This window comes from Rhinolophus hipposideros (genome assembly GCF_964194185.1).
Source record: "Rhinolophus hipposideros genome assembly, chromosome: 2".
NCBI classification, from domain to species: Eukaryota; Metazoa; Chordata; class Mammalia; order Chiroptera; family Rhinolophidae; genus Rhinolophus; species Rhinolophus hipposideros.
In genome coordinates this window covers 36,808,754-36,828,827 of record NC_138048.1, presented here as the reverse complement: position 1 = coordinate 36,828,827, position 20,074 = coordinate 36,808,754, and the positions used below count along the sequence as shown (strand labels likewise).

At 35.1% G+C, this 20,074-nt stretch overlaps 1 protein-coding gene across 1 annotated transcript in view; it reads left to right on the top strand.

The window, feature by feature from the left end:
* Nucleotides 1–16,456, top strand: part of IFT57 (intraflagellar transport 57) — a 52,741-nt gene extending 36,285 nt beyond the window's left edge. Inside the window, exons 7-11 of the mRNA XM_081029263.1 lie at nucleotides 10,071–10,142; nucleotides 11,086–11,217; nucleotides 13,082–13,144; nucleotides 14,864–14,930; nucleotides 16,253–16,456. Coding sequence (XP_080885389.1) covers nucleotides 10,071–10,142; nucleotides 11,086–11,217; nucleotides 13,082–13,144; nucleotides 14,864–14,930; nucleotides 16,253–16,431 — 513 coding nt within the window. The 3' untranslated portion in view covers nucleotides 16,432–16,456. The remainder of the gene's footprint in view (nucleotides 1–10,070; nucleotides 10,143–11,085; nucleotides 11,218–13,081; nucleotides 13,145–14,863; nucleotides 14,931–16,252) is intronic.
* Nucleotides 16,457–20,074: the final 3,618 nt, after the last annotated feature.

Below are 20,074 nucleotides of genomic sequence, written 5' to 3'. Positions count from 1 at the left end.
TTCCTGCAGAAACATGTAGTATTTCTAGCAATCATGATTCCCACACCCCCTGCAACAAATACTCACATACAACACAAACCACACATACATATTCAACTCTTAAGTCATATGTTTAGTTTTTTGAACGCTTATAAAGAAAAATCTTGCTTTCACACCACAAGGGCATACCACAGATGACTTTAAGCTGCTGGCAATGAAAGAAAAATGTCCCATTTAAAAATTCAGGGAAGCCACAATCTGTAATTATTCCACAACCTTATGGACATTTTTCATTAAGTAAGTAATTCAGTCTCATGAAAAAGTTATTTAATTTAATGGAGAATCTCACTCTTCCTCTCTCACACATACACACACAAATACATGGGCAAATGTGAGCAGTGAATCAAAGCTGAAAATTAATCTAACAAAACAAGAAGAGACTGCAAAACTGCTTCTGCAAAGAGGCAAAAAGAAAATACACATAATGAGTTCTGTGACAAGGAAAGGGAGTGTTCTTGTGGAGGAGGGAGCTATGTACAGCACTCACATCCTTGCAGAAAGCAGGATAAATTATCGACCTGTCCCAGAAATATTTGCTACAGTGAACTTAGACATACACAGCTTCTTCTATCAAGCTGTCTTCTCTGCCTCTCTCACTTAACCTGATTTCCTGCCATCAGGTATCCAAAGAATGTTATCATTGACATGGCTGGGGCATTAAACGTGTCACAGGAACATTAGTATTCCATGTTGAAATTTTGAGAGTGACCATTTTTGGACTGGAGCTCGCACTTGGCCCTACCTCTCTACCACTGCAGCTACAGTTACAATTTTAATCACTAAGTTTCTCTCCCTGTGGTTGAAACAGGATGAACTGTTCAGATCCCCTTATAGGCAAGGACTTGCTGTATAGCCACAGAGAGTGTAGACAGGTCAGTAGACAACCTCCAGCTGTCCCGACAGTGGCAAAGGGCTGCCTAACCCAAGGTCATGCCCTTCCAGAGGAGCCCGCATCTGGGCCTATGTGAGTTGTTTATATAAAGGCTGGGACTATTATAAATATTGTTGCTTTGAAAATTCTTTTATGTAATTTGGCAAACATATGTACACATTTCTCCTGGAATTTCTTCTAGAAGTAGAATTGCTACTAGGACATAGCATATGTATATATGTTCAGCTTTAGCAGACCCTGCCAAATAATTTTTCAAGTGGTTATATAAATTTGTACTCCTCCCAGGAGTGTATGAAAGTTCCAATTGCTCCACCTCTTTATCAACATTCAGTATTGTTTTAATCTTTTTTATTTTAGTCATCACAATAGGTATGTTGTGATGTTTCATTGTTGTTTTACGTTGCATTTCCCTGATGACCAATGAAGTTTCCATATGTTTATTTGCCATTTGGGTATCTTCGTTTGTTTTTTGCTGTATGGTTATCTGCCTTTTCTTTTGACTTATTGAAGTTCTTTATATACCCTGGGTATGAGTCCTTTGATACATATATTAACAAATATCTACTATTTAGCTTCCCTTTTCACTCTTATTGGTGTATCATGATAAACAGTGGCTTAATTTTAATATACTCAAAATGATCTTTTTTAGGGGGCGGAGAATATGGCTAACATTTATGCTTTAGTTGAGAATCTTTGCTTACCCCCGTGTTAGGAAGATACTCTCCTGTGTTTTCTTTATGAATCTTTATTGCTTTACCTTGTGCATTGAGATCTGCAGTCCACCTACGTTGATTCTTGTGTGTGTCGAGTGAAGTAGAATTTAAGATTTATTTGGTTTTCATATATATGTATGCAACTGACCCAGTTTATCGAAAATATTATCCTTTTACCAATGCTCTGCTTTGTCATAAAAAGCAAGCAGGTATGTATAAGTCTGTGTCTGGATACTATTTTATTACATTAGTCTATTTCTTGTTATCTAATCCTATTCAATATGGTATCTTTTAGATTTTATTTTCTGTTTGTTTGTTGCTGTATATAAAAATACAGTTCCTTGTGCGTGTGTGTATAGGTACACAAATGTCCAGCAAACTTGCTAAATTCATTTATTTACTCTAACAATAGGCTTGTAGATTCTTTTGTAGTTTCTGTGTATACAGTTATATCATCTGTGAAGAACATCAATCTCATTTCTTTCTTTACAAGCCTTATCCCTTTTATTTCTTTTATCTTATCTGATGTACTGGTTAAGAACTCTGTTGGATGTAAGAGCCATTAGCAGAGGAAGAGCTTTCAGTACTTCAGTTTTACTATTATGATCTTAGCTTTATGACTTTTATAAATATCCTTTAATCGATTCAGGAACTTCTCTTTTGTTCCTAGTTTGCTGTTATTATTATGAATGGGAGTTAAGTCTTTCAAATGACTTTTTCTTCACCTGTTGAGGTGATCATATGATTTATCTCCTCTTTTTTTCTTTCTCAGTATGGTGAATTATATTGATTGATTTTTGAGTAACTAACCTTGCATTTTAGAATAAATCCAACTTAATCATGATATATTATCCTTTTTATATATTACTGGATTCAATTTGTTGGTATTTTGTTGAGGATTTTTATATCCATGTTTATAAAACGTATTGATCTGTCATTTTTCTTGTTTTTTAAGTGTCTGTCAGATTTCAGTGTAATACTTTGCAGGTCTCATAAAACAAGTTGGCAGTTACTCTCCTTTTTTTTGTTGTTGTTCTCTGGTAGAGTTTGTGTAAGCTTGTTATTTCTCATATATTTGGGGAAATTCACTAATGAAGCCATAATTTTATCCTAAAATGTTTGAAATTCATTTTTTCATAATACAGTTGATATATACATTCTTGTAAAAATTCAAATATTGCAGATAAAACTAAAGTCTCTTTTAATCTTTGTCCCCTTAAAATTTTAAGTTCTACTTTACTATATTTCATCAGGGATATGAGATAGCAAATCTGGGCTGTACCATAGATTTGCCTATGTGAGCATGGGCAGTCTATTTAAAAGCAGTTATGTCTCAATTTCCTCATCGTAGTAGGGTTTTTAAGAGAATTGTATGTGATGAGGTATGGACAGTGTTTTTTATCATAGTGCATGAAAAATACTAAGCATTCCTTGAATATTAACATTGAAGTTGTTATTAGTAGACTTAAAAAGATCTCAGAATGGATATGCCTATTGGGGGACTACTCTGTACCCATGCTAGGAGCTAGAAAAAGTTTCTGGTAGCCAAAATGGATACCACAAAAAAACTTTGTACTAAAGCTTATGCATTTTATTGATAGGATAGTCTCCTATAAATCCTCCTTTGGAGCTTACATACACTTACTTGAGAGATTATTCTAACAAGGTTGGCTATCCAGGTTATTCATCCGCGGAAGATAAGAAACAGCAAACCTCCAGTAGCATCTATGCTTTACAAAACAACCGAGCTAGGAAACATTTATTTAATGTGCAAACTTGAATTGGGAGTTGTCAGAGTTTTTTGTGCTTCTTATTGAAATTGGGTGACAAAGTAAGGAAATGAAAGGAGCAGCTTGGTGTAATGGAAAATCTGTAAGTGAGAAAAAGGACATTTGATTTGCTATTTACTTTGTGATCAACAGTGGAAAAATCACACAACCTCAATTTGTTACCCAATCTGTGAAATGGAGATACAGGATTTCCTCCTCAGAGTGATCTTGAAAATCCCTAGAGAAAGTGAATTCAGAGTGGAAACAAACACCTAATGAAAAACATGGGGTTAGGCACCTTAAATGAAGGGAGCCCTTGTAAATATTTTTATGTTCACTAAAATAAGACTGCAAAAAAACAGAACATTGAAATAAGATTCCATTAGTAGTTATTCACAACAGAATTGAGGGAGGAGCATTAAGAATAGAGGAGAAAGGTAGAGTAGATGGCAGAAATAATAACATTTTTGTGCTATAGGCAATTCAAGACACAGGAGAGCCTTGGGGCCCTGCTCCTGCTCCTGGGGGCTGGAGGAAAAGGGGCCTTAGACCCGGGAATTGCTAGAGTGAGCTGTGCTCTGGCATGGACTTTTCCTGAGCCCAGGAAAAAACAAAAAAGTCCCAGTACACACAAAGGTGCCTTTTTCTATCAAGAGTCCTTTGACACTCTGCCTCTCCATCCCTAGCTCATGTTTCCATCTCTCTTTCCCTGCGGATTCAGAGAGGAGCTTTGAGCCTTAAGTAAGTGAGCTAGACAAAGAAACAAAATGTGTCTACACATGCAAAGGAAATCATTCAGATGTTGTTCCGTGGAAGCAAAACCCAGAGAACCATATAGTTTTGCCAGTCACCTTAACAGCTGCAATTAAATTTCATACACTTGAGTTTTATGGTATGCTGTGAACCACCATCTGCAGATATATCATCACAGCTCTCCAGTTTCTGAAAAAGGGAGATACATAATTCGATGCTAAAGAATTTGGAGTGGGGAGGGGGTTATGGTTACAATACTTTGCCTCACGAGTGACAGGGAGAATTATACGTGAGATTTTATAAGAAAAGATTTTGAAAACTAGAAAGTCTACAGAAACGATATTCCATATCATTACTGGCATTCTCATTTCCATAGAGAGAGATGAAAACCTCAACTTGGATAGAGGGAAGAGATGATGCTTAATAAACACACCTAGAGCACTTCGGAATAGGTGACCAGTAAACTCCAGTGGCCATTGGGGTCTCACTTGCTATATAGCAAAAAGAATTCTTGGCTTACCTTAGATACTCTTTGATAATTCATTTTATCACAAAGGAAAAAAAGCATATACTATGTGGAAAATGCACTGGTTTGGGAGTGCTTTCCATTTTCCAAACTTTGGAAAGGTCATTTAACCTGTCTAATTCTTGGTTTTCCTCCTGTAAAATATATATAGTCAGTTTTTCTGTATCACAAACAACCCCCCCCCATCACAGTGTTTTACAATAATAAGAACACACATTATTTTCACTCAAGATACATGTCTGCTGAGGTGTGGCTTAGCTGCAGCTCTACCCCAGCTGTGATGTGTTCCATGCTTCTTATTCCCAGACCCAGACTGAAGGGATAACCCTTACATGGGGCATGCCTATATCAGGGCCCAAAGAAAGCGCAGGAGAGCTGATGGATGCCTCTTAACAGCTTCTGCATTGCCCTGACATAGGCCATGTCCACCATCAGTCCACTGGCCAAAGACAATAGCAAGGCCAGCATCATGGTAGCAGGAAGTATGCTCCTCCCATAGCCAGCCAGCAAATCACATCTTAGAGGCATGGGTAGAGGTGGAAAAGAGGTGAACAGTCCTGCTCAGCATCCAAAGCTTTGTATCAAATAAGGCAAGGTATATAAAAGTGTGTTGCAACCTAGTGGCTTCTCTGCTAACCTAAGAGCTATTATTATTGAACAGTTCCTTTTTTCCGTTAGTTATTTGGGGAATCAGGTCCTTATCATTAAAATGCATCACTTCTTTATTCTTACCACAAACACTTTTAAAGTTTTTAATCATCTGAGTTGTAATTTTTTAAAAGCTATGTATTTTGCCTTTTTATATTCATGTTTTTAAAATGTTACAAGTATAGTCATTTATGTTATCCACTATAACTAATTAAACCTCTTTCAAGAACGTCTTTGCATGCAGAAGGTTGTTGACTTTTTCCCCTTCTGATTAAAGTGATATAATTCTCTTGTAGGACATTTGGAAATTTTTGAAGGATAAAGAAGAAAATTAAAACACCAATATTCAAATCCACACACATACATATGGACATAAAAATATACACAATACTAATTTTTACTAAATTGGCCAACTAATGCATATACTCTTGGGAATGTTTTTCCACTTTACTGTTATATATGTGGTTAACATGCATTTTTGCTGATTTTTAATGTATTTTCTTAAAACATGAAATTAGCATTTTATTACCCCTTGTAAATGTATGTATGTAATATACAATAGATATGTAATTATGAAGCCCAACAATAATGCAACCCACTACATACCCAACTCGAAAACTATTAATAGACCATTGCAACACCCTTCGAGTCACCTGTGTACCTGTGCACTCCTCTGTTGCTGCCCCTGCCCACCCATGGGTAACCACTGTCCTCAAGTTTGTGTATTGTCATTACCTTTTTTTTTTTTTAAACTGTTTTCACATATGTATTGCCAAATAGTGTATTGCTGTATTTTGCTTGGTTTGGAGCTTTGTAAAAATGGTATCATACTGCATTATTTTTAGTTGTGAAATGAATATTAAATTGTCCTCTACCATTAGATTTTTAAAGACTTTTCTGCTATTTTACTTTTACAGAGAAGTTGTACATTAATCTTTGTGTGCATACCCAATTATTTCCTTGGGAATAGTTTTTAGACATGAAATTGCTGGGTTAAAGGTTAAGAACCACTTTTAAGGCTTTTATTTATAACTGTATATCTTGAAGATGTGTCCATCTTGAAGGTTTTAATAAAACACTCAGATTTGTGTGGCAGATAATTATGAATCATTACTAGCTTTCCATTTTAAAGGCAGTAAGATACACAAATGTCCCAATGGCTTATCAAATTAAAATGTCCAAAACCAAATTCCTCAGTATGTCTGATTTCCAGAAATCTGTTCTGTCCTGTTACGCTGTGATACTACTATCCTCTTAGTTCCTAAGGCTGGAAACCTTAAAGACACCTTCTCTCTACTCCCCCACCTCCACTTCAGCCTCCCCACACTTCCCCTCAGTTGTTCCTCAAGTCCTGCTAGTTCTGTCTCTAAGTAGTATAGGATCCCTTGAATCCATCTCTTCCATTCTTGCAAGCACTGCTCTAATTCATCGTGTGGTAATCTATCGTGTGGGCTGTTACACAACCTCTCAACAGGTCTCCTACCTGTCTTAGTCTCTTGCCTCTCTAATCAGTCCTTCATTCTGTTACTTTCTCAAAACACAGATTTATCTTTAAAACTGATACCAAAAATCTTGGATAGCTCTCCATTATCCACATGATAAAATCCACACTCCTTAGTTAAAGCCTAATATAACCTCCCTCTCCAGCTTTGTTTCCTCATGATTCATCCTCCTCAACCCACTCCACCCCTCCCAATCCCAAAACCTTGTGTTTAGTATTCTAGCCAGCCTTAGCCACTTGCTCCCTATATACCGGGGGTGTCAAAAAAATGTGTACACATGACTTGTATTCATCTTTTGTTATCGGTACATTTTGAGTATTACATTTTTAATACGTTTTTTTAATTTTCTTAAAATGTGTATACATTTTTTTGGCATCCTCTGTACTTTCCTATATTTCCTTGTTCGTGTTACTCCCTCAGCCTAGAATACCCTTTCTTTTCCACCTTACTTGTTGAAATGCTACTCATACATCAAGGTTCCACTGAAATGCCAGCTCCTCCATGGAGTTTAACATCAATATAATGTATCATAGTTATACGTAAATGAGTCAGGCACATTTGCTTCCCTAGAAATACTTTGAATGTGAAAACATAGTAAAAAAGTATTTTTTACACTTGTTGGGTCAAAAATAATGTTGGGTAGAAAAAGCAGAACACAAATTATTTTAGACACATCAATTACAATACGTAAAAAAACTATATAAAATACACACACACACACACACACACACACACACACACACGGTCTGACAATTAAGTTCGCAAACTCACCCTGGAAAAAGTGCTGCATACCTCATTGCTGAATATCACTATGGTCACCTTCGAAGCACTCCCCTTGGGAAGCTATGCACCGACTCTAGTGCCTAGTCCATCCCTCAAAGCAATTTTGGAACTCTTTTTCTGGAATGGCCATCAGAGCTGTCATCGTATTACCCTTGATATCCTGAATGTCATCAAAATGTCTTCTTTCAATATTTCCTTTATCTTCAGGTAAAGAGAGAAGTCATTGGGGGCCAAATCAGGTGAATAGGGAGGGAGTTCCAATAAGACCCGGTCTTATTTTACTATAATATTTCACTATAATATAATACCGGGTCTTATATAATATGATATGATATGATATATAATATAATACTGGGTCTTATATTAATTTTTGCTCCAAAAGACGCATTAGAGCTGCTTGTCTGGTTAGGTCTTATTTTCTGGGAAACGCGGTATATATATATACATATATACATGTATATATATACATATATATAGTCACAGGAAGTATAGTACAGCATAAGGAATAGAGACAGTGGAAATGTAATGGCTGTATGCAGTGTCAGATTGGGGGCGGGGGGTTATCACTTTGTGAGGGGTATAAATGATAAATGTCTAACTTTTACACTGTTTGAACACCTGAAACAAAAAGAAAAAGCCATAAATTGTTGGCGAAAAGTTCAGGTCATCTAACTTTTTCCTGCAGCCTTTTCAGCACTTCCAAATAGTAAACTTGGTTAACTGTCCAGTTGGTACAAATTCATAATGAATAATCCCTCTGATATTAAAAAAGGTTAGCAACATCGTTGCAACAGGTTCGTGAACTTAATTGTCATTCCTGTGTGTGTGTGTTTGTCCATATATATATAATACATATATATATATATGGGCAGAGACACAGACTGATAGGAATACGTGAGCTTGGTGTTTATTAAGCTTCTGAAATTCTTTTTGGAATAAGGCAGGATGAGTACTTTTTTAAAAAAAGTAATTTAAAATGAAACTTGTTCGGTTCATTTTCTTTCATGAAGATGCTTGCTTGGACTTAAACAGGTGTTCATTTTCAGGCTTAACAATATTTGGTACAGTTGCAGGAGGCCAGCCAGTTGCTTCTCCTCTCTGTTCCAGTGGTGACTGGCGGAGTTGGAGGGGCCTGTTTCCTTGCCAAATCTGTCTAGTCAGTCTCATGTGCTGAACAGCCCACTCAACTGTAAAATGAAAACGTTGCACTAGATGATTGTTAAATAGATGAGTAGATGATCTTTAAGGTCCTTTCCAGTTCTCATATTCTGATGAGATATCTTTTGTTCCTGAGACAGAAAAATGCTTAGGGACAAAGGAAAGTGCTGATTTCTTCTCTGCTCTAGCACCTTCACTGGTGTCAAGTAACCAATTGCTCCTTTTATTAACTCTGAATGGCCAAAATGTATTGTGTGGGAATTAGGACATTTGGCTTCTGATCCAGGTACACCATTACCTGGGTGTCCTTGGGTGAGCCCCTTTCTTTCACTGGGCCTCTGTTTGCTTCTTTGTGAAATGATAAAGGTGAGACTAAACGCTTTGTGAGATTCTTTGCAGCTTTTCAATAATTTTATAATTGGTATGTGTGAAGTACCCAAGGATGTTTTACCCTATAGTCACTAGCCCATGTTTCAAAGTTAGGAAATTGGTAGAATGGGATTAGTAACAAAATATTTTTCTCTTCACAAAATATTGTAGATAAACAAAGTGGAGAATCTGGGTATGCAAATAGATATGTGTGATTGAGGAATATCCTGATTCCATCATTTCAACTTACCATAATATTTTTTCTCTTATGATAGGTATTTCTCAAGTCTCAAAATTGTTACTTTTAGTAACGTAAACCAAACAGTTGTGGAGATGTCTTACAGGAAATTGAAATGTTGGAGGATATGTCAAATATGCACACTAATTCAGATCAGTCTAATAGTGGTACAATACATCTTAAAATCTATGAGCTCTAATAATTATTATAAACTTCCTTTCTTAAGAAAGAGGCTCCAGTATATTACTGAAGAAGAGGGCCCCTTTTTAATTTCCAAGGGACAAACTAATATTTGATATATGAGACTTGATTCCAGAATTGCTTCTGTTGAACATAATAGTTACTGCTTAAACAAGTATTTCTTTTTTAGTAATTAGACTTTTTTTCATTTTGATGGGTAGTCATAAATATTAACCACCAGCAGTGCAGGAATAATTTATATTCAAATTGTCAGACATCATTCTGTGAACATAAAATAATTTACATTTATTTAGAACCTTTTATCCTAAAGTGCTCTACACATATTTCTTTCTAATCTGATTGCAAGCTATATATAAAACTCTTCCATCTGAAATAGGGCAGCAACCAAAGTAATTAAAATAAAGATTACAACTTCAAAAAAGTAGAGAAAAGAAGGAAATGTATTTTTGACTTGTTCCTATATGCTCTTATGCCTGTAGGATTGGAGAATCCATGTTGACCAAATGCACCAGCACAAAAGTGGAATTGAATCTGCTCTAAAGGAGACCAAGGTATGTGAATTTCTTCAGATGAATCAATGTACGTTTACTCATCTGTGAAACACCTATTAAAGGAGAACATGAAAGAAAAAAAAGACACAATCCTTGCCTTTGAGGTTCTTACTGATTGAATGTACCATATTACATTTCAACAGCCCGAACACTTAAACCCACTAAATTCTGCAATTTTAAATTCTGCCCGAACACTTAAACCCACTTAAAATTCTGCAATTTTAAGCAAAACGATATATACAAAACCAGTTTTACCATAAGCTAATGGATATATGGAAATATGTCATAGGAACTTAACTCTTGTTTATAAAGAAAGGTAACTTTATATAAAAACACCATAATATATATTATATTAGGTATGTAATATTATTTGCATATGTGTATCAGAGAAAAACATTTCATCATTCTTTCCTCTCTGAGTCCTAAGAGATAACAGAGCACCAGGCCAGCCACGCCTAGAATCCACAGTTTCCTCCAGGCTTGCTATCCTGTCAGAAATAAGGGCTTTTGGAGAATACCACAAAGAAGCAAAATTGGAATGAGAAGTTATGGGTCCCAAGTTAAAACTATAAGTTTAATGACCCACTTCCAACTGGAATACTCCAGCTGTCTTTGAATTGTGTTACAAGGAAGTCATGTTATTCTCTTACCTACTTTGGCTATGAACTTCATATAATGCACATTCCACTCACATCCATTTTAGATAGCATAAAAACAAATAAATTGGCTAACACTTTCAGGTACTTTTTTAATTTCAACATTTTGCAAAGTATGAACAAACTTTCTCATTGCAGACTTCTTTTGCTATTGAAAATGTTAAACTCTTCTTTTTCACAAGTGGTGGAGAATTTGTGGGACGGATTGACGGAGATTTAACCCATTTTCAACTATTTTTAAAAAATATATTTGTGAATTATCTACTAAAATCCCATGGAATTTCTAGGGATTTTTGGACAAACTCCATAATGAAATTACTAGGACTCTGGAAAAGATCGGCAGCCGAGAAAAGTACATCAACAATCAGCTTGAGCACTTGGTTCAAGAGTATCGTGCAGCTCAAGCTCAGCTGAGCGAGGTAACTTAAGAATGATATCCAGGGACTTCCTTCCAGTTAATAACCCTAACCCCTAAACTTGACATAGCACGTTTTTCATTTGACAATTGTGAAATGTGTTCTACAAACAGCAGTATAGTAAGTCCTCATTTAACATTGATAACCTCTTGGAAACTGCAATTTTAAGCAAAACGATGTATACAAAACCAATTTTACCCTAAGCTAATGGATATACGGAAATATGTCATAGGAACTTAACTCTTGTTTATTTCAGTTAGACTGCACTAAAATTAAAGTTGTAGTTTCCAAGAACCTATCAATGGACAACGTTAAGTGAGGGCTTTCTATACATCAGTTCTCTGCCCCTTTTGGGAAGCCATGCGAGGCAATAAAACTTGTCATTTCCATTTTATATGTGATAGAAGTTATCTCTTAGAAGTCTTTAAATGCATTTCTTCATTCGATTTAAATAAATGGGGAACATGGCTCAGAACAGGAGCAGAGTGTCAGGACACCTGGTTTTGTTTCCAAGTCTGTGGTTAATTTACTGTATGAGTAGGAGGAAGAAGAATAGTATGCATTTACATGTGTCACAGGGAGAAGACATCTTTTCCATAATGGCTTACAACCCATAATAAAGAATATGAAAAGTAAGACATGTTCAAAGACAAGCAGCTTAATTAATTAAATGAGCAAAATTTTTAATCCTTGCGGAGTTTTAGAATTTCAACCAAAAACTAAAATAAAACCTTCAGCCTTTGAAAGCAGCAATTCTTTGTCCCAGCAATAGGGATCTAAAAGCTTTCCTCTGGGATTTATGCCCCTCTTTCCTCATGTTGAAGACCAGTATGAACACTTGCAAATAAATGTCAGTTGAAGGCATGTTTTTTTTTTTCCCTTTCAGCAGACAAGGTGAGAAGGAGAAAAATGGAAATAAACTTGAGATACTTCTGTACTTTCAGAAATTCTCAAAGACCAAACAGTAATCTTCACTTTTTAATTACCATGTTTCCCCAAAAATAAGATCTAGTGGACCATCAGCTCTAATGTGTCTTTTGGAGCAAATATTAATATAAGACCCAGTGTTATGTTATGTTATGTTATGTTATGTTATGTTATGTTATTATGTGTTATATTATAAAGACCCAATATTATATTATGTTATGTTATGCTATGCTATATTATACTATATTTCATTATATTATACCCAGTCTTATAGTAAAATAAGACCATGTCTTACATTAATTTTTGCTCCAAAAGATGCATTAGAGCTGATGGTCTGGCTAGATCTTATTTTCAGGGAAACACGATGTTATTTGGTTAATTTCCTCATCTGTACTTCCATTCATGGATATTTTTACTTTTAAAATGCTGTAAAATCTCTGATTAAAGCCACCATGTAGCTCTCAAACGTTAATATTAAGTAATTGATTGTTAGATTAGTTCCCAAGAATATAGCCCATACTGTCATACTGTTTGTTAATCCTTATTAATTGCTTATTCTGATGCTCTATTATGATTGATTTTTTTAGAACTGGTCTTCTCTGCATAGCATGCAAATTAGGTCAACCAAGAGCCACTCTCCTAAACTGTTTAAGAATGGCTGAAGACAGTTTTTATTGTGAACCATGCCCATGCGAGTTACACAGTCAGTATATGAAGGTTAAGGTAGTTCATCATTTTATAGTGATCTAGTTAAATACAATGGTGCCTATTAGAGACATAAAAGTGTTACAGTTAAATGTCACTTTCATAAATGTGTTCGCAAATGAGGAGGGAGGTTGTCATAAAATGATATGTAGAAATTGCAAACACAAAGAGGTCATATTTAAGTAATCTGCTTCTGTGCTGAATTTGTCATTAAACAAAATGTTTTCTCCCTCAGGCAAGGGAGCGATACCAGCAAGGAAATGGCGGAGTAACTGAAAGGACCAGACTGCTGGCGGAGGTACGTGCTGTGTGCTCTTGCCAGCTTCTCACCTGTCAGCTGGGCCCGGCTGTTCAGCCTTGATGCTTTAATACGGCTACAACCATGGGTTGTTTCAATAATTATTTCCTGTGGCTTTGAATCCTTTTCTGTAGGAGAAAATCCCTAATTTTCTTACCAGGGAATTAATTCTGTATATATATACTACTTGTTTCCATAAAATGCCTTAAGTTGTTCTATTAAATTCAAAATACGTCCTGCTGATATTAGGAAATTCATAACCTTCCTTAATATTTTTAAACATAATAATTACAATTGAAATGTAGCAGAGTAGGTAAAGCACTAGCTTAAATAGCTGTAACAAATTTTAATTTTAGTCTGCAAGATATAATATTTGTTTTTGATTGTTGTTAATAACTTGTGTGTGACCCTGAGTATTTCTCTGTCGCAAAATTGGAGTGGCTTGTAATCCATTTTTTCTGAGCACTTCTGGAATATTTATATATATTGTTATATTTATTTTCATCATCTTGCAAGAGAAGTAACACCTAATATATATTCCTATTTTTCACTAAAGAACTGAGAGAAAAAAAAAATACCTTAAACAAGATCAGTAGCCAATGTGGGACCAAAATCCAACTTTATTTTTTATTACAGTCCAGCAAAATTGTCACAAACTTTTCTTCTCTATAATAGAATTGAGCATCTTTTATAGAGATTATTTAAAGTATAAATAGTCATTTTAAAATACTAAAAATATAACTTTAGAAATATTTAGACTCTAATCCTGTGGTGATTCTACGCAAATAAAGCATTATATAGAAGTAAAGTGCTCACGTGGGATGGGTAAATTAACACTTGAAGGGAGTCTAGGGAACCATTTAGTTTTTTTGGAGTAGGTCGTTATCCTCAGCTGTAACATTTCAGGTGCTTGGAAAAAATTAATTTGCTTTACTTGGATGAACACTTTATTCCCAAGGAAGTTTTTACTCACTAGTATGATAAAAAATAAAGGCTATTAAGTTATAATAATTACTGCTTAGTTTTAGATCATATCAACATTTTCAATTTTTTAAAGATGGTATTTCCTACCAATTTTAATGCTAGCTTGGAATTTTGTGCGTAATAGTTGTATAATATTGAGTATGATGTGGAGTACAAATAAGAGCCAATATGACAGCCCAGTATGCCTCTTGGAATTCATAGTTTGGATAGAGTAGTTAGAATATTTTTATATATAGCCATATGGTATAAACATTATTTTTAGTGTCCTGTAGAGATACAGGTGGCATGGCATATTCTCTTATAAAACTATAATATTAAGAAAGATAGCTATAAACCTTTATAAATCCAAAATCTTTTTAGGATGTTTATACAATTTTAATTAATAACTGATTATTAGAGACTGGCACAGTAGATGCGATAACTGCAAGGTTTGAGTGCCTAATATCTAAAACAACTTAGGTCATTTTTATTCTTATCATGTTACCACCTGAAAAAGTTAATGAGGAAGCAATTTAGTGAAGTTTAACCTTAGGATAACTCTCAAAAGGTAATAAAAAGCTTTGCATAGCTGTATACTTTATCTTATTATTCAAATTGTGTCCAGAATACTCCTAATATCTTTATATCCCTTTATGTATGTATTATATCTAAATTAATTTTCTTAATACATCGTTCAAAATTTTTGAAAATTCATTAAATTTCAATGCTCATGAAAACTTTTGTTTTCAATGAAAGGTTACAGAAGAACTAGAAAAGGTAAAGCAGGAAATGGAAGAAAAAGGCAGCAGTATGACTGATGGTGGTAAGTACACACTCATTGTAAGGAGAAAATGAGCAAGAGAAGACTGTCTCTTCAAGAAATCTATGTAACAATGGTATTAATAAATAAGGAATCTGCTTTTAAAAATGAATTTGTTTGAGAAGAGGTACTGGTACCAAAATAATGTCATATAATCAGTATACTGTTTTTCTTATAAATCAGCTGGAAAGAGATGTATTTTTTTCTATAATTTAGGATTGTTTTATATTCAAATTGTATTAATTCAGAGATAGAGTTGGAAATACTTAAATATACACTTTGTTGTGCCAATTTAAATAAATATTTTGTTCTGTTTTTATCAAATGAGCTTCATTATTCCTTTTTTTTTTAAGGGCTGTGAGGAATTTTAATAGATTTTTTTCTCAAATAATTTGTTATTTACATCAGTGTGGATGGGGGACAGGCTGAGGGGATTAGAAAGTACAATCGGTAACCACAAAATTGCCAGGGGTCTACGAAGGGCAGTTTAGGAAGTATAATTAGTAATGTTGTAAGGATTTTGTAGAGTATCCGATGGACACTTGTCTTATTGGGGGACCACTTTATGGACAGTGTAGGTGCCTGAGCGCTGCGGTGTGCACTGGAAGCTTAAGCTGAACAGTGATGGATTTTGACTGTGGTTTAATAGAGACAGTCATTATTCCATTTTATGTACAAAACAGCTCTAAGTGTATGCCCAAATGACACAAAGGCAGTGATCAGATGACCTCTGGTTTTCTTCTCTTCCCCGGTGGACCTGACTGGGCAGAGGTCAAAGAGAGAAGAATTAATAATCTTCTAGTAATCATCCTCCATCATTACTTTGACATGGCCCAGTGGTGATTGCTTAAGGCCTTTCTGTGCTCTAGAAAGATTTTTCTGATGGGATGCTCGTATACTGAGTGATCTTTCAAAATGGAATGTGTAGTAGTTTTGCAGTATGTTTGAATGAGTCCATTGTCTGTATCTCAGAGGTAATTCTTCCTTTTCTTGTTCACCCATGGCGTCCCCTTTACCTTCAGACAGAGGTACCAGCCCATTAAAAAAAATATATTGAAGACATCCTTAAACATCCCTTTAGCAGCTCTCCTCTAGGACAGTCAGGGAGTTCAGCCTCAGTACTTCAAATGCTGTGTCATTTCCCATCCTAAACATCTCAGGTGTTTAAAATGCCACAGCAAAATTATGTGAATGTCAGTAAGTTGTTGGCTGTGTTTTTAACCCTATTTTTGGCGTAAGACCAAGTGAGGAAAATGTTATACCATTCTGTAATATAATGATACTCCAAATAAATATTTTTATTCCATGTTGTTTTCATTCTGCAGCTCCTTTGGTGAAGATCAAACAGAGCTTAACAAAGCTGAAGCAAGAAACCATTCAGATGGACATTAGAATCGGCGTTGTAGAACACACGTTACTCCAATCAAAACTGAAGGAGAAGTCCAACATGACTAGGGACATGCATGCAACAGTCATTCCAGAATCTGCAATGGGGTCTTATTAAAACCTTCCGTTTTTTGTGCTTCTGATTAATTCGTTTTTTATATCAAGTCCTATTTCACATCACATGGGTTGATTTCAAAACACAATTATACTTCTTAAAGCATGTCCAGTGGTTATTTTTATACACACATACACACACATATTGTATCATGGTGATTATGGATAGTTAAAGCCTTTAAGTTGAATATAATATTTAATAAAGTAATTTAAAAAATATCACTTTCAAAGAAGCTTTCACTAATCATTACAAGTACGTTAAAGTCCCCACCCTGTGGATCATTGTTCTTCTTGTTCCTGGCATAAGCCAGTGTATGTGACGTGCTTTTTGTAGGTGCTGCTGCTGTCACCACATGGAGTTTTGACACAAGCCTGGCCCCTTCAGTTTGGTCCCCCTCTCCAGTTATCAGCAGTGCTGCTGCGCCCAGAGGCAGCTACCGATGGCTGGGGATTCTAAGAACAAAATTACCACTGCATCAGCTTATGGTTAACTAAAATTACATTTTTGAAAAAAGCATAAGAAAACAAATGATGTGTTTCTCCCTACCCCTATGGTATTGGATTGGAATTGGAAACATCACTATAAACTCATGGTTTTTTTACACATATAGGTTAATAGTAATAACTATAGAAATATATATATATTTTTATATATATTTATTTATATATATGTTTATATATATATATTTGCTAATTTTGTCCTCTAAAAGGGACTAGAAGCAATGACAGCCCAGTAACAATGAGAATACTTAACATTCAGATCTTGGTTTCTAAATTTTCTACTTTAAAAAAAAAGTCTTCTTAGAAAAATTACTGATTCCTGCGCTGCGGCAGAGAAGGCACAAAACGAGCCTGAAATATCTTGCTCTGCCAGAAAGTAAAGAAGTGCTGAAAGAATGGTGGGGAAATGACTAAGATACAGATTGTGGGGTATCCCACCAGCTAATCTGGGACAATCGAGCTTCAACATAATTATAGTAATGAATTATAACTCTGAATGAGGCAAGAAAACATGAGTTCATACAGATAGAACTGAATGAATGAATCAATGGAAAAAGTGAAAGGTTTTCCTTAAAATAGAATAACAGCTAATGTACAAGGAATACTATATTTAGAAATCACCATCTGACAACTACCACAACACTAGTGATTGTTTCGGGCAAGAATGATCAGTGGATGCTAAAACTAATAGGTGAAAATTTAATGAAAAACTGAATATTTACATTGTCTGAAAGTAAATTGTAATTTTAAAGTAAAGAAGTCTGGAAGACACCACTTTAAGTGATCAAAAGTTAACATCACTAATAGTGGAACAAATAGACATCATGTGTCTCCTGAAAAGGGCACACATTTGTGTGGTTACCACTGAAAACATAAAACCTGAATCTCATCCTGAGGAAACAGCAGATGAATATACTAGAGGGACATTATAGAAAATGGCCTGTATTCTTCAAAAATGATAAGATCATGAAAAAAACAAGAAACACTGAGAAATGCTCCCAAATTAAAGGAGACTACAGAGACATTATCAGATGTAACAAATATTACAGATTGGATACTGAGCCAGGAAAAAAAAAAGTTATTATAAAGGACATTATTGAGACAACAGGTGAAATTTGAGTGAGAGCTGTAGATTGGATAATAGTAGTAAATCAATGTTAATTATTTGATATTTGCACTGTCGTTATGTAAGAGGATATCCTTGCTTTTAGCAACACACAGAAGTATTTGGAGGTAAATTAGAATCAGGTCAGCAATTTATTCTCAAATGGTTCAGAGAAAAATGTGTGTGTGTGTGTGTGTGTGTGTGTGTGTGTGTGTGTGTGTAGAGAAAGGAGAAAGATAAAATATGTTGAATTGTTAACATTTTGGGAATCTAAAGTAAGGATATATAAAAATCCATTGTATTTTTTTCACAGTTTTCTATAAATATGAAATTATTTCAAAACGTAAAGCTTAAAAAATGATGGTTCTTAGGAATTATATACTCCATATAGAAGTTATCCTCCCTCTGAATCAAATAGTCAACTTGTTGAAATAATATGACCGCTGCAATAAAATTATATGGCCCATTGAACACATCTTAAACTTATAATTTTATAATCATTGATTCATTGATCAAGTAAGAACAATTTTTTTGACAATTTTAAGGAAGTTTTTTGTTTTTCTTTTTTTCTCTAATTTATCTAGGTGAGCATTTTCCATGAGTTTTAAACAAAAACAGAAATTTCTGTAACCAGCAAACATGAGAAGTTACAGGTTTCACTTTCTTCAGGTCCTCCCATCTACGTTGTGAATCTGCAAGCAGCGAGTGTAGTTCCATTATTATTTTATACATATATAATCACACACCCTTTTCACCCCAGAACACACTTTAAGGATGCAGATTGAGGGAAATAAGCTTGTGAAAATCAGCATACAAATCTTAAATTATTTTCCAACCTTTCATTAGAACCAGTGGACCTGTGTAGAGAGATAAGAGACGTGCCATCGATTCATAACTCTCTTGTCTGGATGGTTAACAAGCAGGCAATGCACCTCGAATGTCAGTAGACTTTGAAGATTTGGGAAATTTTGTAGAGAACCTAGGATGCCACTGCCAAATGCTTTTTTTCTTAAAACTCCTCTATGCCAGCCCCCAAACTTGTTTTTTTCTTTAAAGCCGTCTTTATTATAACAGTGCAATTATTTGTAGTTACAGTGTACTGCCCTATTTTCTAGTCAAATAGCAACAATTGTCATAGCAGTACATTTTTTAAAACTTACTGTGCCTAGTAAGTCATAAATCCTAACATTTTATATTTTAAAAAGGAGGAATGGCATTTTAAAGGGTAAAAACAGTCTTGGATTCATCAGTGTTTTTTTGTTTGTTTTTTGACAAGCCTTTTTTTTAAATACAGGAGTGAGGAGAGCGAGAACCATGCTCACTTACTGTGTCTAAATAATGCATCTCAAGCATTAGGTTTCCATAACTTTGTGCTTTTAATACAGACTCACAAAGTTCAGATCTGTGACTCACTGACTCACTATCAATGCCTTAGTTCAGGTCCACCTTAGTCCCCACCATACTTTGGTCTTGCACTGCCCAGTACTCCAAGGACACTTCCAGCTGACGATCAAACAGTACCCTCCAGCTCTTCCATCAGGTAGGCTTAAAGCTCCTGTACACAGCCCCTTCTCTACGGGTCAGTTGTTCACAACTAGTTACCACTTTCTTACCCTGCAAAGCATTCTTTAGGCTAACAACCTCTGAAATTCCTAACTCTGGTTGGGCATCAAAATCAAATAGGTAACTTAAAAAAAAAAAAAAACAATTTCCCAGCTCTTTTTCCCCCTCAAGTCTTACTTCATAGGTTTTGGGTGGGACTTGGGGGTGAGGAAGTGGTGGGTCAGAAATTTTGAAAAGCTCTTCAGGTGCCTGGTGTAGATAATCTAAGAATGATTTTAGGGAGCTACCACTTTAGAAATTCTCCCTGGCTGTATAAGCAAACACACAGATCTGAAAAGTCCTCTACAAAGAATCTAAACTAGTGTGCCTTTAGACTTAACATTCCCACCTGCGGTGCTTTTTAATAAGTACCCTAGATTATTTAACACACACTACAGTTTGCAACATACTAATATGAAAAACTGACACTTAAAAAAAA